General features: G+C 35.4%; 1 protein-coding gene across 1 annotated transcript in view; it reads left to right on the top strand.

The window, feature by feature from the left end:
• ASTN2 (astrotactin 2) overlaps nucleotides 1–14,893 on the top strand; it is a 1,124,306-nt gene that overhangs the window by 994,632 nt on the left and 114,781 nt on the right. Inside the window, exon 20 of the mRNA XM_072631748.1 lies at nucleotides 12,141–12,282. Within this exon, the coding sequence (XP_072487849.1) occupies nucleotides 12,141–12,282 (142 nt within the window). The remainder of the gene's footprint in view (nucleotides 1–12,140; nucleotides 12,283–14,893) is intronic.

Below are 14,893 nucleotides of genomic sequence, written 5' to 3'. Positions count from 1 at the left end.
ACTGGATATTGGACTAGATGTTTTTGTCAACTTCATTACTTATGTACACTTTTGAGTCATAGTCCAAGGACAGAGAAAATAATTTCTGGTTAAGAGGAAGTGGAAATCCTGAACGCTCATTATTTGTTGACTTCATTGTCTATATCCATTTCTGGATCATAGTTCTAGGGTGGAGAGGAGCACTTTTGGTCAAAAGGGAGTGGAAGCCCTTAGGGCATTATCATTTCCAGTCCCAAGGAAGGAGTAGCTCTGAGGAGTAATATTGCCTGTAATCCCAAGGGATTGTCATTCCTAGGTAAAGACCAGAGTGTAGACCAAAAGAACAGAGATCACACCTCTCCCCTGATCACACTACCTTGGAAGCATAAAAATCTTCCAGAGTTCCAGCACCAGATCTGAAACAGCAGTACAAAAACACTCAAACCTGAAACTCTACCAATTTACCCTCCCCCCCATCTCATGCTGGAACAGAGACCAACATTAACATGAAGTTCTAAATGAGGAAACAGGATGGAAAATAAACAAACAACAGAAAAGGGAGCTGACCATAAAAAGCTACTATGGCAACAGAGAATATTAAGACATAAACTCAGAAGAAGACAATGAAGTCAGAACGGCTACAAGCAAAGCCTCAAAGAAAAACATGGGAATTGGGCAGAAACTCAACAAAAATTCCTGGAAGAACTAAAGAGTTATTTTCAAAATCCAATAAAAGTGAAAGGGGAAATTTCACATAAAGAAATGAAAGTAAAGGAAGAAAATTAACAAAAGACAATTAACAGCATGGTAAATTAGCACCTTTAAAACAAAAAGTAGTATTGGTCAAATAGAAAAAGAAGTCCAACAGCTCACTGAAGAAAATAATTCCTTAAACATTGTAATTGAGTAAATTGAAGGTAATAGCTTCATGAGACATCAAGAAATAATAAAACAAAATCAAAAGAATGAAAATTAGAAGAAAATGTGAAATATCTCGTAGAAAAACTGACCAGGAAAATAGATTGAGGAGGTCTAATTTTTAAATTATTGGATTACCTGAAAGCCATAATGTAAGAACATAAACATCATATTTCAAGAAATTAACAAGGAAAACTGCTCTGATACTCTGGAACCAAAGCATAAAATGGAAACTGAACAAATCTACCAATCAACTCTTGAAAGAGATCCCAAAAGGATCTCTCAGGGATATTATAGCCAAATTCCACAATTCCCAGGTCAAAGAAAAAATACTTCAAGCAGCCAGAAAGAAAGCATACAGTTATGTGGAACCATAGTCAGGATTTAGCAGTTGTCACGTTAAAGGAAATGGAGCTCTTGGAATATGATATTCTGGAAGGCAAAAGCACTGGGATTACAACCAAGAATAATCTACTCAGCAGAACAGAGTGTAATATTTCAAAAGGAAAAACAGTGGATATTTAGTGAAATAAAGGACTTTCAAGCATTCCTGATGAAAAGACCAAAGTTGAATAGAAAACATGACTTTCAAAGACAAGACTCAAGAGAAGCATAAAAAGGTAAACATGAAGGAAAAATCATAAGGGACTTTCTATATGAGAAAATGATATATGTATCTTCTACAAAACTTATCATTATTAGAGCAATTAGAAGGATTCTACATGGAAAGAGGGTACAAGAATTTGCCAGTATGTTGAAATGATGTAAAAAAAATGGATATATGAGAAATAGAGATGCCCTGAGTAAAGGAGGAAGAGAGAAGAATAGAGAAAATTATCTTATATAACAGAGGCATGCAAAGAAGAGCTTTTTTACAGTGGAGGGAGAAGTAGGGGGACAGGAAACACCTGAACTTCAATCATATCTAATTTAGTTCAAACAGGAAGTGTATGTGTATATATGTATGTCATACAGACATATATACACACTAATTGGTAAAAAAAATCCATCTTATGTAACATGGAAGTAGGAGAGGAAGGGGATAAGAGAAAGGGGAGATGATAAAAGGGAGGGCAGGTAAAAGAAAGCCGTGGCCTGAAGAAAAACAGACTTCAGAGAAGGGACAGGATAATGAGAGAGAGAAGAATAACAGAAGGAAATAAGATGGAGGGAAATACAGTTAGCTTTCATAACTCTGAATGTGAATGGGATGAACTCACCTATAAAATGGAAGTGGATAGCAAAATGGATTAGAAATTAGAATCCAATAATAGATTGTTTACAAGAAACACGTGAAACAGAGGAACATACATAGAGTTAAAAATAAGGGAGCAAAGCAGGATCTATTATGCTTCTGCTGAAGTAAAAAAGGCAGGGGTAGAAATCATGATCTTTGAAGAAAGGAAAAGTAGACTTAATTAAATGGGATAAATAGGGAAATAGCATTTTGCTAAAAGGCACGACCAACAATGAAGTAATATGAGTACTAAACATATGCACCAAATAGGATAAGATCCAGAATTGTAATGGAAATGTTAAATGAGTTACAGGAGGAAATGAACATTTCAAATCTATACTAGTAAGGGACCCCAACTTTCCCTTCTCAAAGCTAGATAACTCTAACCATAAAATAAATAAGAAAGTAGTTAAGGAAGTGAGTAGAATCTTGGATAAGTTAGATATAATAGACTTCTGAAGAAAACTGAATGGGAATAGAAGGAAGTAGACATTTTGCTCAACTATACATGACACCTTCATAAAAACTGACCTTAAAATATACATGGAACTGTACATAGAACCTTCATAAAAACCTCACAACCAAATGCAAAATAGCAGAAATATTAAAAAGCAAACTTTTTAGACCATAACATAAATCTAATTTAATAAAGGGTCATGGAAACAAAGGTTAAAAGTTAATTGGAAACTAGTTTTATATTAAAGGATCAATGGGTCAAAGGACAGATCATGGAAACAATCAATAATTTCATTAAAAAGAATGATGACAATGAGATAACATACCATAATCTGTTAGACGTAGTCAAAGCAGCACTTAGGGGAAAGTTTATATCTCTAAATATGTACATCAAGAAAAGAGAGAGCCAATCAACAAATTGGGTATAGAACTAAAAAAAAAGAAACCTAGAAAAAGAACAAATTTAAAATTTCCAATTAAACACATAAATGAAAATCCTAAGAATCAGAGGAGAGATTAATAAAATTGAAAGAAAAAAATAAGCAATAAATAAAACTAAGAGTTGGTTTTATGGGAAAATAAAAACATTAAAATAAACCATTGGTTAATTTGATTTTAAATAAGAAACATGAAAAACAAATTACTGATATCAATAAAATGAAAAGGGTGAATTCACCACCAATGGAGATGAAATGAAAGAAGTTATTGAGAGTTATTTTGTTGTTATGCCAGTAAATATAATAATCTAAATGAAGTGAATGAATATTTACAAAAAATATAAACTGCCCAGATTAACAGAAAAGGAAATAGAGTACTTAAATAACTATCTTAGAAAAAAGAAATTGAACATGCTATTAATGAACCTCCCCCCCCCCCCAAAAAAATCCCCAAGACCAGATCAATTTGCTATGAATTATACCAAACATTTAAGGAACAATTAATTCAATACTGTATAAACTAATTGAAAAATAGATTTAAAAAATCCTGCCAAATTATTTTATGAAACAAATATGGTTTTGATACTGAAAACCAGAAAGAGAAAAAACAGAGAAAGAAAACTATAGACCAATTTCCTTAATGAAAATCAATGCAAAAAAAAATTGATGAAATACTAATAAGATTACCATATCACAAAGATCATATACTATGACCAGGTTTGATCTATACCAAGAATGCAGGGCTATTTCAATATTAGGAAAATTGTCAGCATAATTGACTACATCATTAACACAAAAACAAAAAATCATATAATTATATCAATAGATGTACAAAAAGCCTTTGATGAATCCTATTTAAAACACTATAAAGTATACAAATCAATAGAACCTTTCTTAAAATAATAAGTAGTATCTACATAGAATGAAGAGCAAGCATGAACGGTAACAGGGATAAAATGAAGCCTTCCCAATAAGAACAGGAGTGAAGGAAGGATGTTTATTCTCACTACCATTATTCAGTATTGTTCTAGAAATGCTAGCTATAGCAGTAAGCCAAAAAATGAAGCAGTGAGGAAGCAAAACTATCACATTTTGCAGATGATATGATGGCATATTTAGATAATCAACTAAAAAACTAGTTGAAACAATTAACAACTTCAGCCAGGTTGCAGGATATAAAAAAACCCAAACAAATCACCAGCATCTCTGTATACTATCAACAAAACCCAACAGGAAGAGATAGAGAAATTCCATTTAAAATAATTGCAGACAATATGAAATACTTGGGAATCTACCTTCCAAGTTAAACCTAGGAATTATGTGACAATTATAAAACACTTTTCACAGAAACAGAGATCTAAGCAATTGGAGAAATATTAATTGCTCACCAGTAGGCCAAAGCTTACTTTGACAATTCTACCTAAGTTAATTTACTTATTCAATGCTATACCAATTGAATTACCAAAGAATTATTTTATTGAGATAGAAAAAATAGTAACAAAATTCATCTGGAAAAATAAAAGGTCAAGGTGAAAAAAAATGTGAAGGAAGGCAGTCTAGGAGTTTCAGATTTCAAACAATATTACAAAGTGGTAATAATCAAAACTACCTGGTATTGGCTAAGAAACAGAGTGGTGGATCAGTGGATCAGTAGAACAAATTAGGTACACAATACATAGTAGTAAATGACCATAGTCATCTAGTGTTTGATAAACCCAAAGATCCAAGTTTTGGGAGTAAGAACTTAACAAAAAATGTTGGGGAAGCTGGAAAGCAGTTTGGCATAAACTAGGCATATGCAGAAACCATCGTTTCATATCATATATCATGATAAGATCAAAATGAATAAATGATATAGACATAAAGGGTGATATCATATGTAAATTAGGGAAGCATGGAAAAATGTACCAGCCAGATCTTTGGATAAGGAAAGAGTTTATGACCAAACAAGGGACAGAGAGAATGACAAGAAGTAAAATAATTTTGATTACATGAAATTAAAAAGTTTTTGCACAAACAAAATTAATAATGCAGCTAAAATTAGAAGTAAAACAGGAAACTGGGAATTTTTTTTGCAGGTTTCTCTGAAAACACCCTCATTTCTCAAAAAAATATAGGGAAATAAGCCAAATTTATTTTAAAAAAAAGTAAGAGCCATTCTCCTGTTGGTAAGTGACTAAAGGGTACGAACAGGTAGTTCTCAGAAAAAGAAATCAAAGTCATTAATAGTTACATGAAAAATGCTCTAAATCACTTTTAGATAAGTGCAAATTAAAGCAACTCTGAGTACCACCTTATACTTATCAGACTGGCTAATATGATATAGAAAAAGAAAGTAACCAATGCTGGGGGGTATGTGAAAATGTTGGGGCACTAATGCACTGTTGGTGCAGTTGTAAACTAGTCAAGCCATTCTGGGGAACAATTTGGAACTTTGTCCATAAAACTATTTAAATGTGCATACCCTTTGACCCAGAAATATTCCTACTAGGTCTGTATCCAAAGAGATCAAAGAAAAGTTCAAAGGACCTATTCAAAATATTTATAGCAACTCTTTTTTATGGTGGCAAAGTATTGGAAAATGAGGGGATGTCCGTCAATAGGAGAATGAACTGAACAAGTTGTAGCATATGGTTATGATGGAGTATGATGGAATACTCTTATTCTATAAGATATGATGAGTGGAATGGTTTCAGAAAAACCTGGAAAGATTTATATGAATTGATGCAAAGTGAGCAGAACCAGAAGAATGTTATACAAAGTAACAGCAAAATTGTAAGGATGATTGAGTGTGAAAGACTTAGCCAGTCTGGTAAGAAAATGATCCAGGACAATTCCAAAGGAGGCATGATTTTAAAAAAATGCCACCTACCTACAGGGAGAGAGAAATAATGAACTCTGAATGCAGATTGAAGCATACTTTTTTCTTTTCTTTATGTTTTCTTTTGCAGCATGACTAATATGAAATTTGTTTTGAGTGGCCTCACATACATAATTGACATCAAAGTGCTTGGAGGGGAAATGGGAGGAAGGGAAAGAATTTGAAGCTTAATTTTTAAAAAATGATTATTTTTTTTACATGAAGTTGGGAAACATTTTATTAGATAAGTAAAAATATTAAAAAAAAAATTCTTGCTTCATTTCTTCCAGGAATTATAGGTGACCTTGTGGCCAAGTTCTGTATTTGGAGTGGAGAGGAGGGTTTGAGCCTTTGCTTGTAAATACTTTGAAATTATTCTCCTCTTTTCTGTTAGTATCTTTGGAATCCAGGTCCCTATAATAGCTCTTGAAGGACATGAGAGGTTAGTCAGGCAGAATTTCAGCCAGCTTTAAACAGTATAGTCAAAGCCATGGTCTGATTGTTATTCCTTCCTTGTTTGAACTTTGTAGACTCTGGACTCTGGTTTCACTCTGAGCAACAGACTTTTCACCCTATGTCAGAACTCAGGTAAAGAGTTGCTGGTCCTAGCTAGAAGTGTCTGCAGTTTCAGAGAAAGAGAGGTGAAGGTCTACTTCTGTTCTGTAGTTTCTGCTGTGGTCATTTACCTATGAATGATTTCATAATCGAGGGCTTGAAAAAACTGACCTATGGCTGCTTTTCTCTTGATTTCCTTACCCTTACTTAGTCTGGTTCTCTTTCTAAATCTTTTTGGAATAGTTGTGGGAAAGAAATGGGATCTATTGCTTCCTCCTGCTCTGTCTTCCTTGCTGATTTTTTCTTGTTTGTTTGTTTTTTTTTTTTTTAGAAAGAGTAACCAAGAACTGTTCCACTTAAAATGGTTGTTTAAAGTGTCAGAAAGTTATTGCTCTATATTACTCTTTATGTTATATGTCTCAATAAAGAAAGTTCTTAACATGTTGGTGCAAATATGAAGAATTTTTTTTTGAAAGGCTGGAAGAGAATTGATTTATATTTGGCTCTGTGTTTGCTGTATAGCTATCTAATCAACAAAGCATCTGTTAAACACTTTTTAAATGCCAGGCACTGTACTGGATATTGAAGATACAGAGACAAAATTTAAACAGTTCCTGCTCTCAAGGAACTTATAGTTAGAGAGGGAGTGAATGAAAATAATGTTTCATAAGACTAGAAAAGTAGTCATAGTTAAAGATGTAATGGGCTTTAAACACTTATGGAGGATATTGTACTTGATTCTAAAGGCAACAGGGAGTCACTCACGTTTACTAAGTAGGAGACTGACATGTTCTCTTAGTATACTCACACATTCATGTGGATGGTAATACTTAGAGAGGCAATTTTGCATAGTGTAAGCTGGTCATAGAGTCAGAATGACCTGTGTTCAAATCTCGCCTAAGACATTTATTTATTGGCTGAATGACCCTGGGATTTAACCTAATCTCTCAGTGATCTCTCACATGCTAAATGATAGAGCACATGTCAATTTGTAATAGGATAAGTATTTTCCTCACTGAAGAGTTTCTTATACCAATGAAATCACAGGTCTGGCCCAAAGAAACAAAACACGGCACTCATACTCTGTCTATCTCCAATAATACAGTAAGCATCAAATTAGAAAGTTTATCTAAACTATTTTATAATCCAAAAATGTTATATAGTTGTAAATTTATCATTATCATCATTCTTAATAAGGATGGCATGTAGATACTTTGTGCCCAACATTATAAGATTATAGGATTTTGTGTTGCAAAGTTACTTGGAGAGTAACTAGGTGGTGCAGTGAATGGAGTATCAGGCTTGGAGTCAGGAAGACATGAATTCAAGTCTAACCTTAGAAACATATTAGCTATGTGACCCTGAAGAAGTTACTAAACATCTGTTTGCTTCAGTTTCTTCATCTATAAAATGGGGATTAATAATTGCACCTACCCTCAGGGTTGTTTTGAGAATCAAATGAAATAATAATTGTAAAATGCTTAACACAATGTCTGTCACATAGTAAGTGCTATACAAATGTTAGCTATTAATAGTAGTAGTGCTACACTTTCATTTTTTAGTAGAAGAAAATAGAGAGACTACAGAATTGAAGAGATCTACCATAATGTAACCAAGAGAATAGATAATAGAGCTAGACTTCTGTTTCCAATTCCAGTATTGTTTCCCTTACCCTACACATCAAGAGGACATGACTTCCTCAGGGACATAAAGCTAGTTAGTGAAAATCAGGGCAAGAATAATTCTTTATATCTGAACTGACAATTTATTCATGTTTTTTATTTTGTTTATTTTTCAAATAATCTTTCAGAAGTGATCATTGGTAATGGATACAAGTTCTACTTAAGGTATTTGTCTGAAGACCTAGGGGGAAAAATCAACTGCCCAGAGCCTGCATCTCAGTGTCTCCTTAGAATCATGAAGAATTCAAATTCTTTAGGGAAAGAGATTTATAAACATTCTCATCTATGAGCTACTTGGAAGGTTATTACTGAATAGCAAGCAATATGATGGAAAGTGAATGTTTTTCTCTTTCTTGTAATTATTATTTACTCCATATTTTGTCACATTCTCTGTGATTCTTCACAGTTTCTTTTATAATGATTAATACTTCTGTGCAATTCTGGCAATCTTGCATCACACTGAATGTTTCAAGGCGCATTTTCTCTAGCATTCATAGAACAGGAAAACATCTTAGGAAACATCCAATATAACCTCCTAATTTTAAAGAAGAAATGAAGACCTAGAAAAGGGTTTAGAATTTGCCCATCATCACCCAACTATTTACATGGATTTGACGGACTCAAAATTAGAAAGGATTTTAGAGACCATTAAAGCCAGTTCCCTTCCCCTATTTTATAGAGGAGTAAAATGGAAGTCTAGAAAGAGAAGTGACACAAACTAGGAGTTGTCTTGACTCTCAGCTCAGTGTCCTTTCCACTGTGCCATGCAATCTCATTTTTTTATGTGGAAAAAAGGTGAATCTAAAGCTGTTTATGATGGGGATGGAGTCTTAAAATATTACCCTAATCAAAAAGGTCAGTGATTTAGACATCAGCTCTGCTGAAATAAGTTAATTTTTACCCTGTGATCTCAGATGTACTTATTGGTTGTTCTAAGTTATTAATATTTAATTATCCCAGTGCTCAAGGTGGGTAGGGAGACAGTCAAAAGACTGGTCTGACTGGAATAAATGGCTCATGTTGGAGTATTAGTGGGTGATAAGTTTGAATTGGTGTAATGATGATTTCATCTTGACCACCTGGCACATGATACTGCTTTAAAGTAATTACTTTAGAAAGTTGAGGGAAGATGAATGTGTCCATTTTTATTTTACCCATTAAAACTGTATTAATTCCTAGCTTCCTTACTGCAAATTGATATCTCCCCTCAGGTAAATTTAGAGTCATACCTATCAATATATCTATTCCAATGATGTATTTGGGAATGGTACATTCTTTCTTAGGTAATTGTCTAATTTTCATCATTAGTTTGGCTTGTCTGGCTCCTCCCAGTTCTATGATGGTGATAGGAGTTCCATGTTTACACTTACCAGGATTTCCTCTCTTACCAGAGTGGCCTCTGCCCCAGTATCTATTAATTCCCTGGTTACAGTATTTGATCCATTTTGTCAATATTTAGTCAAATTGCTATGAGGTCTGTAATCCCATTTGTGTATTTATTTAATTGGAGCTGGGGCTCAGATAGTTTTCTATTCTCCCTGAAGGTGTGACAAACTTGGATATAGTGGTTCAGAAGGATCTGTAGGAGCAGTTCTTCCCTCTCTATTATATCTAGTATTAAGCCCCCCTTTCTCATTCATCAGTTGGAATGCCATCTTTGCTTCCAAAATCTACCCCTGCTCTCAATAGAGGAGTAAACAATTCTTTTCTAGATAATCTATTCTGACTTTGAATCCACTGGCTATATAATCTTTTCTTTAGAGGAAATTTATCTTTTCCCCAGTCCCTTAAGTCACTTAACTGTGAAATCTTGTCCATCACTTCTGAAAGAGGGTTCCATATTTCCACAATTATTAGAGTCAAAACTAGGTATTTGTAAGGCAGTAGGAGTCATTTTCACTATTATATTCCTTTGGGAAATTGCTAAGGGGGTATCATAGTATGCATCTGCGTTTCCAATCATTATGGCAGCCTTCATTACCTCCTCCTTTAACTTTCTTATATAGTCCCTAAGGGAATACCAGGGTTTATCTCCACCAGACCACATAGAGCTAGTAGGATACTGCTTACTGCATCCTTCTGCAAGCAAAGCTTACAGGTTGGTCATATTGTTACTTCCTTGCATATTGTAATCTCTCAAGGCTTTCTTGCTGTACAAAAGGATTCTGGCAGCTATAAGTTTCAAGCAATCCATGTCATCTATCAATACTCCTCCAGCTCCTTCATCACTGATTCTCACCAACCAAGATATTAATGATTCTCCCATCCTTTGGTGAACTAATTCAAAATATCTGTGACTTCTTGCTGAGTAAAATCCTCAATTATCTCCCTAAACACTGTGTTCCCTACTTGGTTCTCTTCTTTTCACCTTAGTATGGGGGAGGGGTCTTTGGCCTTAGGAGTCTCCCCCTGAAACATTGTTTCATTTTCCAACTCTGAGTTAGATACATTTTCCACCCATGCGCTCTACTACCAGTCATCATCATGGCAACTAGGCTGGGTCTGTATAAAGGTTATATGCACACTTCTTTTGCCAGCCTTCCACTTTTTCTTAGATAAATGAACAGCCTTTTTTTCCACCTGAGACTCCTCAGCTTGTTCTTTTAAAGGAGAGCCCAAACACTAAGAATTCACATACAAACTAACTAACTCTTTTTCCATCTAAAGTTTTTCCTTTGGGAGCTTGTCTCTACTTTTACACATAATATGGTAACCTGTTAATAAAATCCAGCCCTTCCTACACAGGCCGACCAGCTATTTCTCTGGTTTTATTGATATTCCTTGCAAACACCTTCCCATGTGTCTAGATTTCCCCTCCTGTAACCTCACTTCCTAGCTTTCACAGAGTCCAGTGCTTTTAGCTCATTCCCTTACTAGAGAGAAATACCGTAAATCCTCCCATCCTGGAATATCTCTTTCTCCCTTTAAATCCTTTCTGCCTCCAAATAGATATTTTATACACTACGATCCTGTTAGTAATGCCAAATATATTGACAATGCAATATTCACAGCACTAGTAGTGACTGTGAATATGCTGGCATAGTTCTCAAATGCAAAGTATAACAGCCTCTGCACATAGAAGGCAGAAGAAAAATATTTATTCAGACACCAGAAAGTGAGATCCCAAAATCAGAAAGCCAGATCCATCATAGTAGCCAAGAAGTCAATACACATTAGCACTGAAGGGGACAAAGCCAGTCCCAAGCCTCTCTCCCCCACCCTGGGGCCTTACACAAGCAAATACTCATGAATCTAGCTGTGCCTGCTTGCCTGTGCCCTCTCTCTGTCCTTGTCCTAATTGCTCTCATTCACTTCCTGTCAGTTCTGCTCCACCCTTCCTATTCTACCCATTAAGCAAGCTCCTCCCACCACATGTGACTTAGGCTTCCATGTGATTTAAACAGGTCACATGGATCTATTAATGAATGGGAAAGATCTTCCCATTTAAATTACCATTACAGTAGGCAAAACTAGATTATAAGGGTATTGAATGCCAGGCTTAGGAGTTTGGATTTTATTCTATTTTCACTAGGGGGGGCCTTTAAATACTCTTGAGTAAAGAAATAGTATGATTTTTAAAATGTTTTCATGTTTGTCCATATTACTTTGCAACATGACACAATGGAAAGAGAGTTACATGTTGGGTCTGGGGTTCTGGGTTCAAATTCTGTTATGGCTACTTACTATTTATATGACCTTAGGCCAGCCACAACCTCTCTTTTTTCCTCATTAGAAAAAGATAAGGGTTGGATAATTTGACTTCTAAGATACTTTTGAATTCTATATCTATGGTCCTATTACCATATGCCTTTGGATGTTTTATATCAAGGAAGAACTACCAAGAATATGTATATGTATATATGTATAGATATATATACACATATGTGTCTGTGTATGTGTGTGTGTGTATGACCCAATTCATTTTGGTAAAATAGAAATGTTTACATATCTAGGACTGGGTATTTTTATTACTTTATCCTGCTAACTTTTACTCTCAACCTTTTGATTTCCTCCAGGAGAATTCTTAAGTTTTGCTGATGATTTGCTCTCTGGCCTTGGAACATCTTGTGTAGCAGCTGGCAGAAGCCATGGTGAGGTCCCAGAAGTTAGCATCTATTCAGTCATCTTCAAGTGTCTGGAACCTGATGGTCTCTACAAGTAAGATATAATGAAAACACTGGGGGAACATGGGGAAAGTGGGAGAAAAAGACAGTCTCTTTGGGAAAAGAGAAAGGCAAGAAAGGCACTCAGGGACTTGATGTCAGCACCACTGAAATTATTAAATACTGGTTTGTAGTGAGATTCTGCTTCTGAAAGGAACACCATGTGTTATTCCACCTTAGTTAGTCTCTGAAGTATTCTCTACATAGACCTTTGTACCTTGAAGAGTTTCAGTTCATGCTTATGATAATTCAAAGAATATTAGGACTTACAGGGACCTTAGAGCCCAGAATACTTTTGAATGTTAGAACAGAGAAGAATATAGTGCTAGTGTTGAGAGAGACCCTTAAATAGGAAATGTTAGAACTGGAAGAACCTTAGTGTGTTGTGTTGAAATGGAGATTCTCAAAATTAGAAATCACTGAGTCAAACTACTTGATTTTATAGATCATGAAACTGAGTCTCAGAGAAGAGAATTAGCTTGCCCAAGTTTATACAGCTAATTATACAAATGTGAGTAAAGCATGTCTTTCCACAAAACTGTACCACTTCTTAAGAAACTGACATTTTTGCAATATTACACTATTTTTTCACAGTAGAACCATGAAATCCATTATATATGTATAATCATCCTCTCTCTTATTTAATATGTGGGATTCATTTATTTTCTTCTCTTCCTTCCAAAACCTTGAAGATCCAAATGGAAAACTCTAAGATTTGTCTGCCCATTTAAGATGAAAATACATGCAGATTCTGCATGCATTTCATCTTCAATTCTTGTTTCCATACCCATAGATAAATACAGTCATATATAATAGTAATGAATATGAACTATGTGGTCGTTAACCAAGACTTTTTCTTGATATTCCATTTGGCCTGCATGATGTCCTTATCTGGAAGGTAAAATATGGTTCTTATTGAGCATTATTTGGAATTCAGCAGAGGAAGAAATGATCTCAGACTTCAGGAGCCACGGAAGGTCATAGGAGGTGGAATCTGAGCTGGCTCTTGAAGGATAAGGAGGCTATGAGGGAGGCAGAGATAGGGAGTCAGAGAAGGGGCATCTACTAAAACTACACCTTTCCCTACAGAGGCAGGGAAGAACAAGGCATGTTCCAGGGGTGACAAATAGACTGATTAGGCTGGAGTCAAGTATTTGGGAGAACACTGGGAGATGAGACTGAACAGGCTGGTTATGATCAACTTATAGAGTATCATTAATGTTTGATTAAGAGTTTGGATTTTTACCTTTGAGGTAGTTAGAAGACAAAGGCTTTTTTTTAAATTAAAGCAGAAGAATGACATGGGATAGTGGAAAGGTCACTGCCTCTGGGGTCATAAAACCTGGACTCAAACATCTTCTCTACAGCTTTAGTAACTTTGGAATCCTGGGCAAAGTACTTAAATTCCTTGGCCCTCACTTTTCTCATCTGAGAAGGGCCATAGTGGGATAGATATCCTCTGAGGTAGGTTCTACATCCAGATCTATGATTTTATGATCAAAATAATATTTTTTTTTACAAAAGAATTCCTAATGGTGATTCCCTTACTCCCACAATCTTCTATGACTTAGTCTGAGGAGGAAAGAAATGAAGTCTTTCTATTACATATTAGAGCCTGTCCCACCTGTACTGTCTCACCTCTTCTCACACCTCTGATTCTCTAACCACCCCCACATCCATTTCTGGCTCTTCTGGGATAGTAGATATCTACTAGAAAAGGGCAGTACCCAGGCAAAGGGTCAGAGGACCAGCTGCCCAGTTGGGTGGGAGGAAAAGACAGTGTCTTTGGGAAACTCACATGAAAGAGAAAAGGCAAGAAAGGCACTGAGGGACTTGGTGTCAGCACCACTGAAATAATTAAACCCTGGTTTGTAGTGAGTAATGAAACTTTTTATGAAATCCCAAAAGCAGTTAAAGTTGAGAGCTGGCAAATCGACTGTCAACTTTCAAATATTTTGATTAATACTTTTCCCGTTCCCTCTCTGTTCTCTCCCCACTACCCACCCTAGGCTGGTCCCTGTGCAATTCACTGACAACTTCCAAAAGAGGAAAAGTCCTTTCTTCCCCATCTCTCCTTCTCTGTCTGGAAACGTGCTTGAAGCAAGACTTTCTGTTTATAACTTTACATGCTTCCTTTTCTTAATTTATTTTATTAATATCAATGGGAATTGGGCGGCTCTGAAAAGATGCCAGCTTAGTGTCTGGAACAGCTTTGGATCTTTCTAGTTCCTCTCCTCCCATAAAGTTCAGAATTATGACTCGCTCTTTACTAGCAACTTGATTTGGAGTTGCCCATTGCTTTAAGGGAGAGAGATGCTTTTCAAAGAGTTTATGTTTTAGCTCTTAAGTTTCTCATCTTCTCTTCATTCCCTCATAACCTCATTTGGTTTTCTTCCCTGTCTGTCTTTTTCGCTCTTTTTACTTCTGCTTCATTCCTCTTACTGTATCTCTTCTCCTGTCTTGTGTATTTCTTTGTCATCTCTTTGTTTTCTTTTTTCTTTTTCTTTTTAAAGAATCATAACACGTTAGAGCGAGGCGGGGAAACTTTCGATGACTAGCCCAAGTCCTTTATTTTATAGTTGAAGAAACTAAGGCCTAGGGTAGTA

Source organism: Notamacropus eugenii, chromosome 1 (assembly GCF_028372415.1).
Source record: "Notamacropus eugenii isolate mMacEug1 chromosome 1, mMacEug1.pri_v2, whole genome shotgun sequence".
NCBI classification, from domain to species: Eukaryota; Metazoa; Chordata; class Mammalia; order Diprotodontia; family Macropodidae; genus Notamacropus; species Notamacropus eugenii.
The sequence above is the reverse complement of the archived record's forward strand: the minus strand, read 5'-3'. Positions and strand labels throughout refer to the sequence as shown.